Source organism: Saccopteryx bilineata, chromosome 2, assembly GCF_036850765.1.
Source record: "Saccopteryx bilineata isolate mSacBil1 chromosome 2, mSacBil1_pri_phased_curated, whole genome shotgun sequence".
In the NCBI taxonomy this organism is placed as follows: Eukaryota; Metazoa; Chordata; class Mammalia; order Chiroptera; family Emballonuridae; genus Saccopteryx; species Saccopteryx bilineata.
Genome location: NC_089491.1, coordinates 234,114,975 through 234,129,968, shown reverse-complemented (window position 1 = coordinate 234,129,968; position 14,994 = coordinate 234,114,975). Strand labels below are relative to the sequence as shown.

At 37.0% G+C, this 14,994-nt stretch overlaps 1 protein-coding gene across 6 annotated transcripts in view; it reads right to left on the bottom strand.

The window, feature by feature from the left end:
- Positions 1-14,994, bottom strand: part of CCDC15 (coiled-coil domain containing 15) — a 97,683-nt gene that overhangs the window by 77,880 nt on the left and 4,809 nt on the right. For all 6 annotated transcript variants that reach the window (XM_066254992.1, XM_066254993.1, XM_066254991.1 and 3 more), the window contains exon 4: positions 8,467-8,643. In XM_066254992.1, the coding sequence (XP_066111089.1) occupies positions 8,467-8,643 (177 nt within the window). The remainder of the gene's footprint in view (positions 1-8,466; positions 8,644-14,994) is intronic.

The window sequence follows — 14,994 nt, the reverse complement described above, 5'->3', positions numbered from 1 at the left end:
TTTTTGTGATTGTTGTTGTATTGGTTCTGCTAGATTTTTTTTTTTTTTTTGCTTTTTTGCAATCTATTTCTTTAATTTTAAATTTAACTTTTTAAAATTTATTTTTATATTTTTTGTTGTTATTCTTTGCTAAAATTTTGTTTGTTTTTTAGTGAAAGAGAGAGGAAGAAACACAGACAGACAGGAAGGAAGAGAGATGAGAAGCATCAACTCATAGTTGCAGCACCTTAGTTGTTCACTGATTGCTTTCTCATATGTGCCTTGACTGGGAGACTCCAGCCAAGCCAGTGATTTATTGCTCAAGTTAGTGACCTTGGGCTTCAAGCCAGCAACCACGGTGTCATGTCTATGATCCCATGCTAAAACAGGTAACCTCAGGGTTTCAAACCTGGGTCCTCAGTTTTCCAGGCAAATGCTCTATCCATGCACCACTGGCTGGTCAGGCTTGATTTTTTTAACAGTACCACTCTCAAATGGCCTCAAGGCAGAAAAGGAATACCATGACTACCCAAGAAAGAGACGCAGTTAAGAAAGAAAATAAAAAATCTCCAGGAAAAAAATATCAATCACATGGAAACCTTGGAGTTAAATGATAGAGAATTCAAAACTGACGTTCTGAAAATACTCAACAAGATGCAAGAAAACACCAATTGACAACTTAATGAGGTCAGAAAATAAAACAAATACCTTACCAAGGAGATTGAAACTTTAAAAACAGAGATAAAGAATTCAATACATGAACTAAAAAATGAGGTAGAGACTCAAGAATTTTAAAAAATGAGAGAGCTCTACAAGAATTGTCTGACTCCATCAGAAAGAGCAATATAAGAATAATGAGTATTTCAGAACAAAAAGAGAAGTAAAGGAGAAGGGAATGGAGAGCCTATTCAAACAAATAATTGATGAGAACTTCCCAAGCCTATGGAAAGAGTTAGATCCTTGAATCCAACAAGCAAACAGAACACCTAGTTACCTAACCCAAACAGGCCTTCTCCAAGGCACATGTAATAAAACTGTCAAAAATCAATAACAAAGAAAGAATCCTCAAGGCAGTTAGGGAGAAGGCCCATTGGGTTATAATTAGACTTCTCTGAAGAAACTCTACAAGCCAGAAAAGAGTGGACCCAAACATTCAAAGTACTGAAAGAGAGGAATTACCAGCCAAGAAGACTACATTCATCAAAGGTGCCTGTCAAATATGAAGGAGAAATTAAAACTTTTCCAGACATACAGAAGCTGAGGGAACTTATCACCAGAAAACACCCACTGCAAAAATTACTCAAGGGGGTTATTCCACTGGATACAAAGAATAAAACAACACAAAACTACAAGTAAAAGCTCCAACAAGATTACAATATAAACAAGGATAATCTGTGACAACAAAAACATAAAAGGGGAGAAGATAAGGGTCTAAAAGTAGCAAAGGAGAATAGAGTGCAGAAGCACTCATAAAACAAAGGACTCTTGTATATATGAAACTTTTTTCTCAACAACGGAAGGGTAACCACCCATGAAAAAAACAAAACTGAAATACATACCTTTAAAAGAAGTAGAAATGGAGGAAAGAAGCATGAAACACCACCAAACAAAAACAAGTGACCAAAACACAGACTAGACCAAAGGAGACACAGAGCTACTAGAAAACAAAACATAAAATGGATATAGGAAATCCCCATACATCAATAATTACCCTAAATGTAAATGGACTGAATTCACCAATAAAGTGGTATAGAGCAGCAGATTTGATCAAAAAGCAAAACCCAACAGTATCATGCCTTCAGGAGACCCATTTAAGCTGCAGGGATAAAAATAGACTCAAAGTGAAAGGCTGGAAAACAATTCTCCAAGCAAATAATACCCAAAGAAAAACAGATGTATCCAAACTTATATCAGATAATACCTAGTTCAAGACAACAAAGGTAAAAAGAGACAAAGATGGACATTTCATAAAGGACAACATATCAAGAAGATATAACACTCTTAGTACATATGCACCGAATCAGGGAGAACCAAAATATATATAGCATCTAATAACAGATCTAAAAATAGAAACAGACAAAGATGCAATCATAGTTGGGCGATCTCAACACAATATTGACAGCATTAGATATTAGATCATCATCCAAACAGAAAATCGATAAGGAAATATCAGCCTTAAATGCCACATTAAACCCAGTGGACATAACAGACATTTACAGAACATTTCATCACAGAACTTCAGATTACACATTCTTTTCTAGCATATATGGAACATTCTCAAGGACAGATCATATGTTGGACCACAAAACAAACCTCAACAAATTTAAAAATATTGAAATTACACCAAGCCTATTTTCTGACCATAAGGCTTTTATTTTTTTAGATTTTATTTATTCATTTTTAGAGAGAGAGGAGGGAAAGAGAGAGACAGAGAGAGAGAGAGAGAGAGAAAGAAGAGGAGGAACAGGAAGCATCAACTTCCAAATGTGCCTGGACCAGGAAAGACTGGGGTTTCAAACCCACAACCTCAGTGTTCCAGGTCAATGCTTTATCCACTGTGCCACCATAGGTCAGGCATCTAACCATAAGATTTTGAAATTAGAATTCAATAGCAAAAAGGAACTAAAGAAACCCACAAAAATGTGAAAATTAAACAACATACTTCTAAAAAATGGGTCAAAGAAGAAATAAAAGCAGAGAAAAAAGGGAAAAGACTCATCTAAAATTACGAAATGAAAGAGAAAAAATTACAGTACCATAGACATCATATATATACAAAGGATCATACTAGAATACTGAGAGATTATATGCCACAAAATTCAACAATCTAGAAGAAATGGATAAATGCCTAGACCAAGTCACAAAAAAGTGGAAATAGACCTATTAGAAGGGAGGAAATAGAAAGAGATATTGAAAACCTCCCCAAAAATAAAATTCCAGGACCAGATGGCTACACTAGTGAATTCTATCAAACATTCAAAGAAGATCTGGTACCTATCCTTCTCAAAGTCTTCCAAAGAATTGAAGCAGCAGCAATACTCCTTAACATATTTTATGAGGCCAACATAACCTTGATACTAAAACCTAGCAAGGACAATATAAAAAAAGAACACTACAGACCAATATCTCTAATGAATATAGATGCAAAAATTCTAAACAAAATTCTAGCAAACAGAATACAACACAGTAAAAAAGTAAGACATTACAATCAAGTGGGATTCATTCCAGCAGCACAAGGATAGTTCAACATATGCAAATCAATCATCAACAAAACGAACAAAAATCATGATTCTCTCAAGAGATGCAGAAAATGCATTTGATAAGATACAACACCCATTTGTGTTTAAAACACTCAATAAAATGGGAATAAAAGGAAAGTACCTCAACATAACAAAGATATATGACAAACCACCAGTCAATACTATACTAAATGGTGGAAGAGTGAAAGCCTTTTCTCTAAAATCAGGAACAAGACAAGGATGCCCACACTCTCCACTCCTATTCAATGTATACTGGAAGTCTTAGAGCAACCAAGCAAGAGAAAGAAATAAAAGGCATCCATATTGGGGAAAAAAGTAAAGATTTCACTTTTTGCAGATGACATGATCCTATATATAGAAAACCCCCAAAACTGCACTAAAAAGTATTAGAAACAATAAATAAATATAGTAAAGTTGCAGAATACAAAATCAATATTCAAAAGTCTACTGCTTTCCTATACACCAACAATGAAACTTCAGAAAATGAACTGAAAAAAACAATTCCTTTTACAATAGCAACAAAAAAATAAAATACCTATGAGTAAACTTAACAAAGGATGTGAAGGACCTATATACTAAAAATTACAAAGCATTATTAAAAAAAATTGAAAGAGACACAATGAAATGGAAAAATATTCCATGTTTATGGACTGGAATAATGAACAGTTATAATGGTCATATTACCCAAAGCAATAAACAAATTTAAACGTAATCCTCATTAATTCCCAATGTCATTGTTTAAAGAAATAGAATAGACCGTGGCCGGCTGGCTCAGTGGTAGAACATCAGTCCAGAGTGTGGATATCCCAGATTCGATTCCCAGTCAGAACACACAGGAGATGCAACCATCTGCTTCTCCACTCCTCCCCCTTCTCTCTCTCTCTTTCTCTCTCTCTCTCTCTCTCTCTCTCCTCTCTTCCCCTCCCACAGCTATGGTTTGATTGGTTCAAGAGACCTGGGTGCTGAGGATGGCTCCATGAAGCCTCCACCTCAGGCACTAAAAATAGCTCAGTTGCGAGCATGGCCCAAGATGGGCAGAGCATAAGCCCCAGATAGAGGTTTCCAAATGGATCCCGGTCGGGGTGCAGGCAAGAGAGTGTGTCTGTTTATCTCTCCTCCTTTCACTTAAAAAAAGAACTCAACAACAAACAAGAAAATAATCCAATTAAAAAGTGGGGAGAATACCTAAATAGGTACTTCTCCCAAGACATACAAAAAGCCAACAGATACATAAAAAGGTGTTCAGCTTCGCTATTAGAGAAATGCAAACCGAAACTACAATGAGATGTCACCTCACACCTGTTAGACTGGTTATTATCAACAAAACATGTAATAAGAAGTGTTGGAAAGGCTGTGGAGAAAAAGGAACCCTCATTCACTGCTGATGGAAATGTAAACCGGTACAGCCATTATGGAAGAAAATATGGCAGTTCCTCAAAAAATTAAGAATAGGATTACCATATGACCCAGCAATCCCTCTACCAGGTATCAACCAAAAGAGTCTAAAACATTGGTACTCAAAGACACATGCACCCATGTTCATCTCAGTATTATTTACAGTGACCAAGACAAGGAAATAACCACAATGTCCTTCAACAGAGAACTGGATCAAGATATGGTACATGTACACAATGGAATACTACTCAGCCATAAGAATTGACAACATATTGCCATTTACAACAACATGGATGGACCGAGAACATTATACTAAGTGAAATAAGTAAATCAAAAAAAGCTAAGAACTATTAACATATGATTTCACACATAGGTGGGATATAAAACTGAGATTCATGGACATAGATAAAAGTGAAATGATTACCTGGGAGAGAGGGTGGGGGAGAGAAAAGAGGGACAAATAGTGACTAAAAATTTGACTTTGGGTGGTGGACACACAGCACAGTCAGTAGCTTAAAGGTTATAAAGATGTTCAGCAAAATCCTATGTACTCTTATGGATCAATGTTATTCCATTAAATTTAATTTCAAAGGCCCTGGCCAGTTTGCTCAGCGGTAGAGCGTCAGCCCGGCATGTGGAAGTTCTGGGATCGATTCCCAGTCAGGGCACATAGGAGAAGTGCCCATCTGCTTCTCCACCCTTCCTTCTCTCCTTCCTCTCTATTTCTCTCTTCCCCTCCTGCAGCTGAGGCTCCAGGGAGCAGAGTTTTCCCAGGCACTGAGGATGGCTCCATGGTCTCCGCCTCAGGCGCTAGAGTGGCTCTGGCCAAAACAAAGCTATGCCCCAGATGGGCACAGCATCGCCCCTTGGTGGGCATGCCAGGTGGCTCCTGGTCGGTCACATGCGGGAGTCTCTCTGCCTCCCCACTTCTCACTTCAGAAAAATACAAAAAAAAATAAAAATAAAAATAAATAAAAATTTTAATTTCAAAAAACAAATTTTTTAATTCAAAAAAAGAAAAACAAGATAATAAAAGATTCAATGAGAAAGAAAAAGATGAGACATACCACACTAGAAGAGAAATAGTAGCAAACTTAATAGTCCCCAGATAAATAAAGTTATTACATGGTGAGAATGATGAGTTGTTCTACAATTCCCCACCAAAATGAAGTTATCAAGGGACACCACAGAAACTCAATCCCTAGAGATAAATATCAGCTCTACAAAAAGCAGGGGGCTGAGCTAGTTCTGCTTTATGAGGAAACACTTGTCATTTCTTCTATGGAACTAGTTTTATGATTCTAGTTCCTCACTCTAGGTACCTAATCTTATCTGATCATAGAACAAGTAGGCATAAGGAATGTAGAAATCCAAAAGGAGAAAAATGATAGCTACAATCAAATACTTGACATGTCCTTAAGAGATCACCACGGTATCTTATTCTCTATTACTTGAGAGTACAAACGTAGGCCCAAAGGGTAAAAATTATAGGGAAAAAGATTTCACTCACTATATTGAATAGGCCCTGGACAGTTTGCTCAGTGGATAGGGCATCAGCCTGGGGTACAGACACTGTGGGTTCGATCCCTGGTCAGGGCACACATGAGAAGCAACCATTTGCCCCCCCCCCTTTCTCCCTCTCTTCCCCTCTTGCAGGCAGTGGCTTGACTGGTTCAGTGTTGGGTCCAGACACTGAGGATAGCTCAGTTGGTCCAAGCATTAGCCTCAGGTGATGAGATACCTCATTGGCCTTAATTAATTAATTCAAGCATTAGCCCCAGACAGGGGATTGTCAGGTGGATCCTGGTTGGTGCACATGCAGGAATCTATCTCCCCTCCTCTCTATATAAATACTTGTAATAATTTCAAACCTTCTAAAAATTAAAGTCTAAAAAGTGAGTTGATCAACACTGACAGTGTTCTAACAGAAATCAGATGGCCACATATATATTTGAGACATTATAGAGAGAATTCCTTGAAGAGTGATAGACTGAATAGTATCTTTTCTAACATTTAACTTAAAATAAAATAAATTCAAACATATTGGAAACTTCAAACACATATAGAAGTAGACAGAATACTATAACAAACCCCACATACACATCAATCAGCTTGAATATACCAACTCTTGGCCAATCTTGCTTTATTCATAAACCCCTACTTCACCTCACCCTTATATTATTTTGAAATATAACCCAGATGTCAAACCATTTCATCCTTAAATATTTCAATATGTCAGGTGAACTTTTAAAACCTCTCCAAGACACAAGAAAATTGAAAAGTACACTAACATTCATAAAGTGAATTGCATTCGCCATGTACTCAATCAGTTCTAGAAAACCCAAAGGTCAGTCAGTGCTAGATCAGTCTCATTGTCTAACTCTTAATGACCTCTAGTTAATAAAAATGGAAACAGAAACCATAAAATTAAAAAGATTCTATTGTCGCCTGACTAATGGTGGCACAGTGGACAGAGCATTGACCTGGGACACTGAGGTCACCGGCTTAAGCACAGGCTCGTCAGCTTGAGCCATGGGTTCACTGGCTTGAATGTAGGATCATCAACATGGTCCTGTGGTCTCTGGCTTGAGCCCAAAGGTCGTTGGCTTGAAGCCCAAGGTCAGTGGCTTGAGCCCAGGGTCATTGGCTTGAGTAAGGGGTCACTGGCTCAGTTGGAGTCCCCCGATAAGACACATACGAAAAGCAATCAATGAACAACTAAAGTGCCGCAACTACAAGTTGATGCTTCTCATCTCTCTCCTTTTCTCTCTCTCTCGCTCAAAAAGAATTTCTATTGTCATGGTATTGTGTAAGCAAAAGTATTTCAAGTCACTGAACATTCTTCAGTAGTTAATCTTTTAAGAAAAAACATTATAAAAACTTTTTAAATTTTTATAACATTTTATTTATTGCTTCATGCTATGACCAAGCACATTAGTGGTCACAAAATTTTTATTTTCATATTATCATTTTCCACATTTTACTCTCCTCTCACTCTAGGAATACGATTTGTGTGTGTGTGTGTGTGTGTGTGTGTGTGTTTACATTGATTTTAGTGTCTCCCTGAATGCATCCCCCCTCCCCCATATTCCCTTCAATTTCTCCCTTACCCCTCTCCCAACAGCTCCTTCCCCCTTCCCTTCAGGTTTAATTCCATTCCTCAGTTCACATTGTTCCTTGGATTCCTCAAATGAGTGAGGTCATATGATATTTTTCTTTCTCTGCCTGGCTTATTTCACTTAACATAATAGTTTCCAAGTCCATACATGTTGTTGCAAAAGTTAATGTTTCATTCTTTTTCATGGCCCCATAGTATTCTATTGTATATATGTACCACTGCTTTTTAATCCACTTGTCTACCGATGGGCACTTGGGCTATTTCCAGATCTTCGCTACTGTGAACAATGCTGCCATAAACATGGGGGTGCATTTCTTTTTTTGAATCAGTGATATGGTGCTCTTGGGATATAATACGATTTTTAACTGACAAGATGAATAATTTTCATAGCAGAGCTAAAATATTTGATACCAAATGGACAAAAGTTCAGGTACACTAAAAGGGGAGTTAATTGAATGGCATCAAGTGAACTGAGTGGATGAAACTACACATGGTGGTTAACGTTTAAATATCCAATATATAAAATTAATCTCTAAATAAAAGTTACAGTTTAAAAAGCTCTGACTATGTTAATTGAGAGTTTCCTACATCATCACTTGACTTTTAGATCTATTTATTGTGATAATCAGATTAAAGGACAGAAAAAAAAAATCAAACAAAATGCCTCATCTAAAAAAAAAAATCATACATAAAATAAAATTTATATGTACTTACAGCTTGGGCTTGTTGGAATAATTGATTCTGATTCTCTCTATCTTCTATTCCATCCCCAAGCATCTGGGAATGAGGTAACCGAGCAGCATTCAAATTGTTTGGAAAAACACTTGTTCTTTTAGAAGTTGAGTGTGCTGGATCTGAAGACTGCATGGCTATAGAGCCTTCTTTTTCTGCCTGCACAAAGGAAGAAAGAGTGACATGATTCTACTGAGATTCCACTCCAATCCAGTGCAATTAAACAATACCTATAAGCAGCCCAAAGGATATAAAATTGATGTTAGAAGGAGGAAGCAGAAAGCTTTAGCTGGCAAGGAAACTAACATTTTCCAGGCACTTACTATGTGCTAATAATTTATATTATCTCATCTAATTCTTACAACAGTCACATGAGACAAGTATCCTATCCCCACTTTATAGGTGAAGAAACTACAGTTTGTAGAAGTTAAGTCATTAGCCCAAGGTCACATTGCTAGTATAATAGCATAAGCCAGGTCAGCATCATGAAGAAGTGAGAAAACCACCTTGTATCTCCCCTTAAATTTAAAGCAAGTCAAACATCTATAATCCAACCAAGATCCCTCTGTTCAACACACAAACCCACTTGAGAGATCCACACATCGGTACATTTAGAAATGGGCATATTGAAATACATAGGGGAGGCAGAATAGAGGGAAGAGGAAGGACGGTGTCTACAGATGCAGTTGGACAGCCACTGTGACCACAGCTAACAGGGTAGTGGTAAAGGAGTTAGAGTTCAGACCCCACACTATGGCCAAGTAGAGGTTTAGAGGGAAAAAGTAGCATCAGTGCCAAAGAATCTGGTTCTGTCTCCCCACCACCACCTTTCATTGAAGGGAACCGAGTAGCAGCAGCAGAGATGTGTCTAAGAGCACAAGGGTGCTGGTAGCCATTAGGAACAAGGAGGCAGCACTGTGGGCTTACAAACCTGGCTCCTGCTTACCCACCATACCACCCCCCACAGGGGGGTGCCCAAAGACCAAGGCAACCTAGACACAGCGGGACACCAACCACTCCAGTCACCCAGGAGTCACTTTTCACACCAATAGCGACACCACTCTACTGTAATCTTCCTAGGCTCAAGTAGCACAGGTAAGAGAAAACAAAAAGTTGTGCTATGGCACCATCTACTGGAAAACAAAAGAAAGACCTCTAATTAGCAACCTGCTGAATTGTTAAGATCAAAACAGTATCTATTTTCTTTGAATGTATGTACCCTGATTTATTGATGTCACCCCATTAAAATAAAAATTTATTTAAAAAAAAAACAGTATCTAAACAAAAAGCATCCACTACCTTAAATGCAAAAGCTGAGGGAAAACCCATCAAGTACCTTCAATAACCAAGGTAACAAGGTAACTCAGAAAATAAAAAGGTTCCAGAAAACAAACTCAAAGAGACAAAAGACTAATTTAAATTAAAAAGTCAAGATTGTAATTAAAAGAAAAAAAAACTCAACAAGATACAAGAAAATTCAAAAATGCAGTTCAGTGAGCTCAAGAATAAAATTAATGAGCAAAAGAAATACTTTACTAAAGAAACTGAAACAATAAAAAAGAAACAAATTCTGGAAGTGAAGAATTCATTAAATCAAGATGAACAGATTAGAAAGCACTGGAAATACAGCAGACCAATTGTAGGAGAGAAATAAGAGTTAAAAAATAAAATGAAAGAATGCTATGAGAACAATCTGACACAATTAGAAAGAGCAACACAGGGACAATGGGTATCCAGAAGGAGAAGAGAGGGAGAAAAGAAGAGAGAGCCTATTCAAAGAAATAACTGGTGAGAGCTTCCCAAATGTACAAGACACTAACAGAACACTAATTATCTAAATGTAAAAAGACCTTCCACAAGACATTATATTAAAACTACTATAAATTAAATGACAAAAAAAAATTCTCAAGGCAGCCAGGGGTAAAAAAGACAGTAACCTACAAAGGAAACCCCATCAGGTTATCATCAGATTTCTCTTTAGAAACCATACAGGCCAGAAGAGAATGGAATATTGAAACAATGAAACTGCCACCCAAGAATAATACAGTGTGTCCGTAAAGTCATGGTGCACTTGTGACCAGTCACAGAAAAGCAACAAAAGACGATAGAAATGTGAAATCTGTACCAAATAAAAGAAAAACTCTCCCAGCTTCATACCTATTCAGTGCAGTTTGATGTGGGCTCACGCACAGATTTTTTAGAGCTCCTTAGGTAGCTATCCCGTATAGCCTCTACAGACTCATCACTGACTGACGGCCTACCAGAACAGGGTTTCTCCACCAACTGCCGGTTTCCTTCAACTGCTTACCCCACCGAGTAATGTTATTCCTATGTGGTGGCGCTTCGTCATAAACGCACCGATATTCACGTTGCATTTTGGTCACGGATTCGAATTTAGGGAGCCACAGAACACACTGAACTTTCCTCTGTACCGTCCACATCTCGACTGGCACGGCCGTGGGCTCCGCTGTATATACGGTGTTATGTCATCATCTGTGCATGCGCACATGCTGCCACATCATCCTACAGAAACTGGGAGGGTTTTCCTTTTATTTGGTGCAGATTTCACATTTCTATCATCTTTTGTTGCTTTCCAGTGACCGGTCAAAAGTGCACCATGACTTTACGGACACCCTGTATATCCAGCAAAGTTATCCTTTAAATACGAAGGAGAAATAAAGGCTTTCCCAGACAAACAAAAGCTGGGAGAATTTATCACCTGAAGACCTGCATTACAAAAAAGTGTTAAAAGGAGCTCTTCTACCCGAAACAAAAAGATAAAATGTATACAAAAGTTTGAATAAGGTAGCAGACAGAAGCAGAAAATTCCAACTATATTTTAGAATAGGGTATTAAACACTTAATTATAGCATAAAGGTTAAAGAGGAATAAAGCATTAAAAATAACTATAGCTACTGCAATTTGGTAATGAATGCACAACATAAAAAGGGAGGAGATTCAAATAAGTAAAACCAGAACTGAAAGAGAAGTAACAACAGATAACACAGAACACAGAAGATTATACAAGAATACTAAGAAAGACTATACACCACCAACTGGACATTCAGGAAGAAATGCACAAATTTTTAGACTCAAACAACCTTCCTAGAGTGAATTTTGAAGAATTGGAAAACCCAAATAGACTAATCACTAGTAAGAAAACCGAATAGACTAATCACTAGTAAAAAAACTAGTAAGAAATAAAAAACCTCCCAAAAAACAAAAGTTGAAGACCAGGTGGCATCACAGTAAATTCTACAAAACATTTAAAGAATATTTAATACCTATCCTTCTCAAACTCTTCCAAAAAATTGAAGAGAAGGGTATGCTTCCTAAGTCATTGTACAAGGCCAACATTACTCTGATACCAAAACCAGACAAGGAAAACACACAAAAAGAAATTACTGGTCAACAACTTTAGATTAAAAGGGGGGAAAGCATTAAATATAATTATGACTACTACAATTTGGTAATGAACACACAATATAAAAAGAAAAGAAAAAATTCCTCCACAAAATACTAACAAATCAAATACAATACATTAAAAGGATCAGATACCATGATTAACTGGGATCCATTCCAGTGATGCAAGGATGGTTCAACAGCTGCAAATCAATCAATGTGATATACCACATTAACAAAACAGATGATAAAAATCATGTAATTATCTCAAAAATATGCAGAAAAAACATTTGACAAATTATATACACATATGGTTTTAAAAAACTAAAAAAAAAAAAAAAAAAAGCAAAAAACAAAACCCATGAGTGTAAGGCCCTGGCCTTGGTGGATAGTATTGGCCTGGCATATGGACATCCCAGGTTCAATTCCCAGACAGGGCACACAAGAAAAGCAACCATCTGCCTCTCCCTCCCTCTGTCTCCCCTTTCTCTCCCACCTCCTCTCCCACAACCAATGCCTTAATTCATTTAACATGGCCTCACACACTGAGGATAGCTCGGTGGGTCTGAGCATGTCAGCTTCAAGTGCTAAAAATAGCTCAGTTGACTTGAGCATTGACCCCAAATGGGGTTGGCTGGGTAGATCCCAGTCAGGGCATATGCACGAGTTTGCCTCACTATCTACCTTCTCTCACCTAAAAAAAAAAAAAGAAAATTAGTAATAAGAGGAAGTATCTCAACACAATAAAGGCTAATCTGACAAACCCACAGCTAAAATCATACTCGATGATGAAAAGCTGAAAGTTCTGCCTCTAAGATTAGGAACAAGACAAAATACTCTTACCTATTATTAAACATAGTACTAGAAGGGCTAGCCAGAGAAATTAGATATGGAAAAAAAAAGAAGGCATTCAAATTAGAATGAAAGAAGAAAAACTGTCACTATTTGCAATGACATAATTTTATATAAAGAAAACCTTAAACACTCCACCAATAAACTACTAGAAGTAAAAAACAAGTATGGGAAAGTTTCAGGATATCAATATACAAAATTCTGTTGCATTTCTATTATACTAACAACAAGATATAAAAGAAAGAAAATAATACATTTACAATCACAACAAAAAGGATAAAATATGGGCCCTAGCCTGTTAACTCAGTCAGTTAGAGCAGGGCTAGTCAACCTTTTTATACCTACCTCCCACTTTTGTATCTCTGTTAGTAGTAAAATTTTCTAACTGCCCACCAGTTCCACAGTAATGGTGATTTATAAAGTAGGGAAGTAACTTTACCTTATAAATTTTATAAAGCAGAGTTACAGCAAGTTAAAGCATATAATAATAATTACTTACCAAGTACTTTATGTCAGATTTTTGCTAAATTTGGCAGAATAAATCTTTATAAAACAACTTATTATAGTTAAATCTATCTTTTTATTTATACTTGGTTGCTCCGCTACTGCTCACCATGAAAGCTGGAATGCCCACTAGTGGGCAGTAGGGACCAGGTTGACTACCACTGGGTTAGAGCACTGTCCTGAAACAACAAGGTTGTGGGTTCGATCCCTGGTTGGGGCACACATGGGAAGCAACCAATGAATGCACGACTGAGTGGAACAATAAATGAATGCTTCCCTTCCCCCTCCTCTCTTCTCTCCCCTCCTGTCTCTGTCTCTCTAAACACCAACCAATCAATAAAAAATTAAGCCCTGGCCGAACAGCTTGGTTGGTTGGAGCATTGTCCCAACGTGCAGAGGTTGCTGGTTCGATACCCAGTCAGCGCACATACAGGAACAGCTCAATATTCCTATCTCTCTGTCTCTCCTTCTTAAAAAAAAAAAATACAACACCTAGAAATAAACTTAATAAAGAAGGTGAAGGACCTGTACACTGAAAATGATAAGACACTGTGGAAAGAAATTGAAGGACAAAGAAATTGAAAAATTCTATGTTCATGGATTAGAAGAATTAATATTGTTTAAATGCCCGTATCACCTAAAACAACCTACAGATTCAGTGCAATCCCTATCAAAATTCCAATGGCATTTTTCACAGAATTAGGACAAAAAACCCTGAAATTTGTATGGAACCACAAAAAAAAACAAACCTGAATAGCCAAAGCAATCCTAAGAAAAATAAAATAACAAAGCTGGAGGTATCACGCTCCTCAACTTTAAACTATACTATAAAGCTATAGTAATCAAAATAATATGGTATCGGCAGAAAAACAGGTTCACAGGCCAATGGAACAGAACTGAGATCCAGAAATAAACCCACACATAATTTACAACAAAGAAGTAAAAAATATACAATGGAGAAAGAAAAGTCTCATCAATAAATGGTGCTGGGAAAACTGGGCCTGACCTGTGGTGGCACAGTGGATAAAGTGTCGACCTGGAAATGCTGAGGTCGCTGGTTCGAAACTCTGGGCTTGCCCGGTCAAGGCACATACGGGAGTTGATGCTTCCTGCTCCTTCCCCCTTCCCTCTCTCTCTCTCTCTCTCTTTCTCTCTCTCTCCTCTAAAGTGAATAAATAAATAAAATAATTTAAACTATAAATTAAAAAAATTAAAAAAAAACTGGACAGTTGTATGCAAAAGAATGAAACTAGATCAATATCTCACATCATACACAAAAATTAACTTAAAATCTAACAGACCTAATCTAAGACCCAAAACAATAAAATACATAGAAAAAAAACTTAAGTTTCTGTACATTGGTCTCAGAGATGTTTTTCTGAATTTGACTCCAAAGGCAAAGAAAACAAAAGCAGAAATAAATTAGGACTACATCAAACTAAAGAGCTTCTGTACAGCAAAAGAAAACATCAGCAAAATAAATAGCAACCAACCAAATGGTAGGATATCTTCACAAATGACACATCTGATAAGGGGTCAACATTTAAAACATAAAATGAACTCATACAACTCAACAACAAAAAACAAAAAATCAGATTAAGATTTAAACAGATATTCTTCCAAGGAAGACATAAGATGGCCAACAGACATAAAAAGAGGTTCAATATCACTAGTTATTAGAGAAATGCAAATCAAAACCACAATGAGACCATCTCACATCTGTTAGAATGGCTACTATCAAAAAGACAAAAA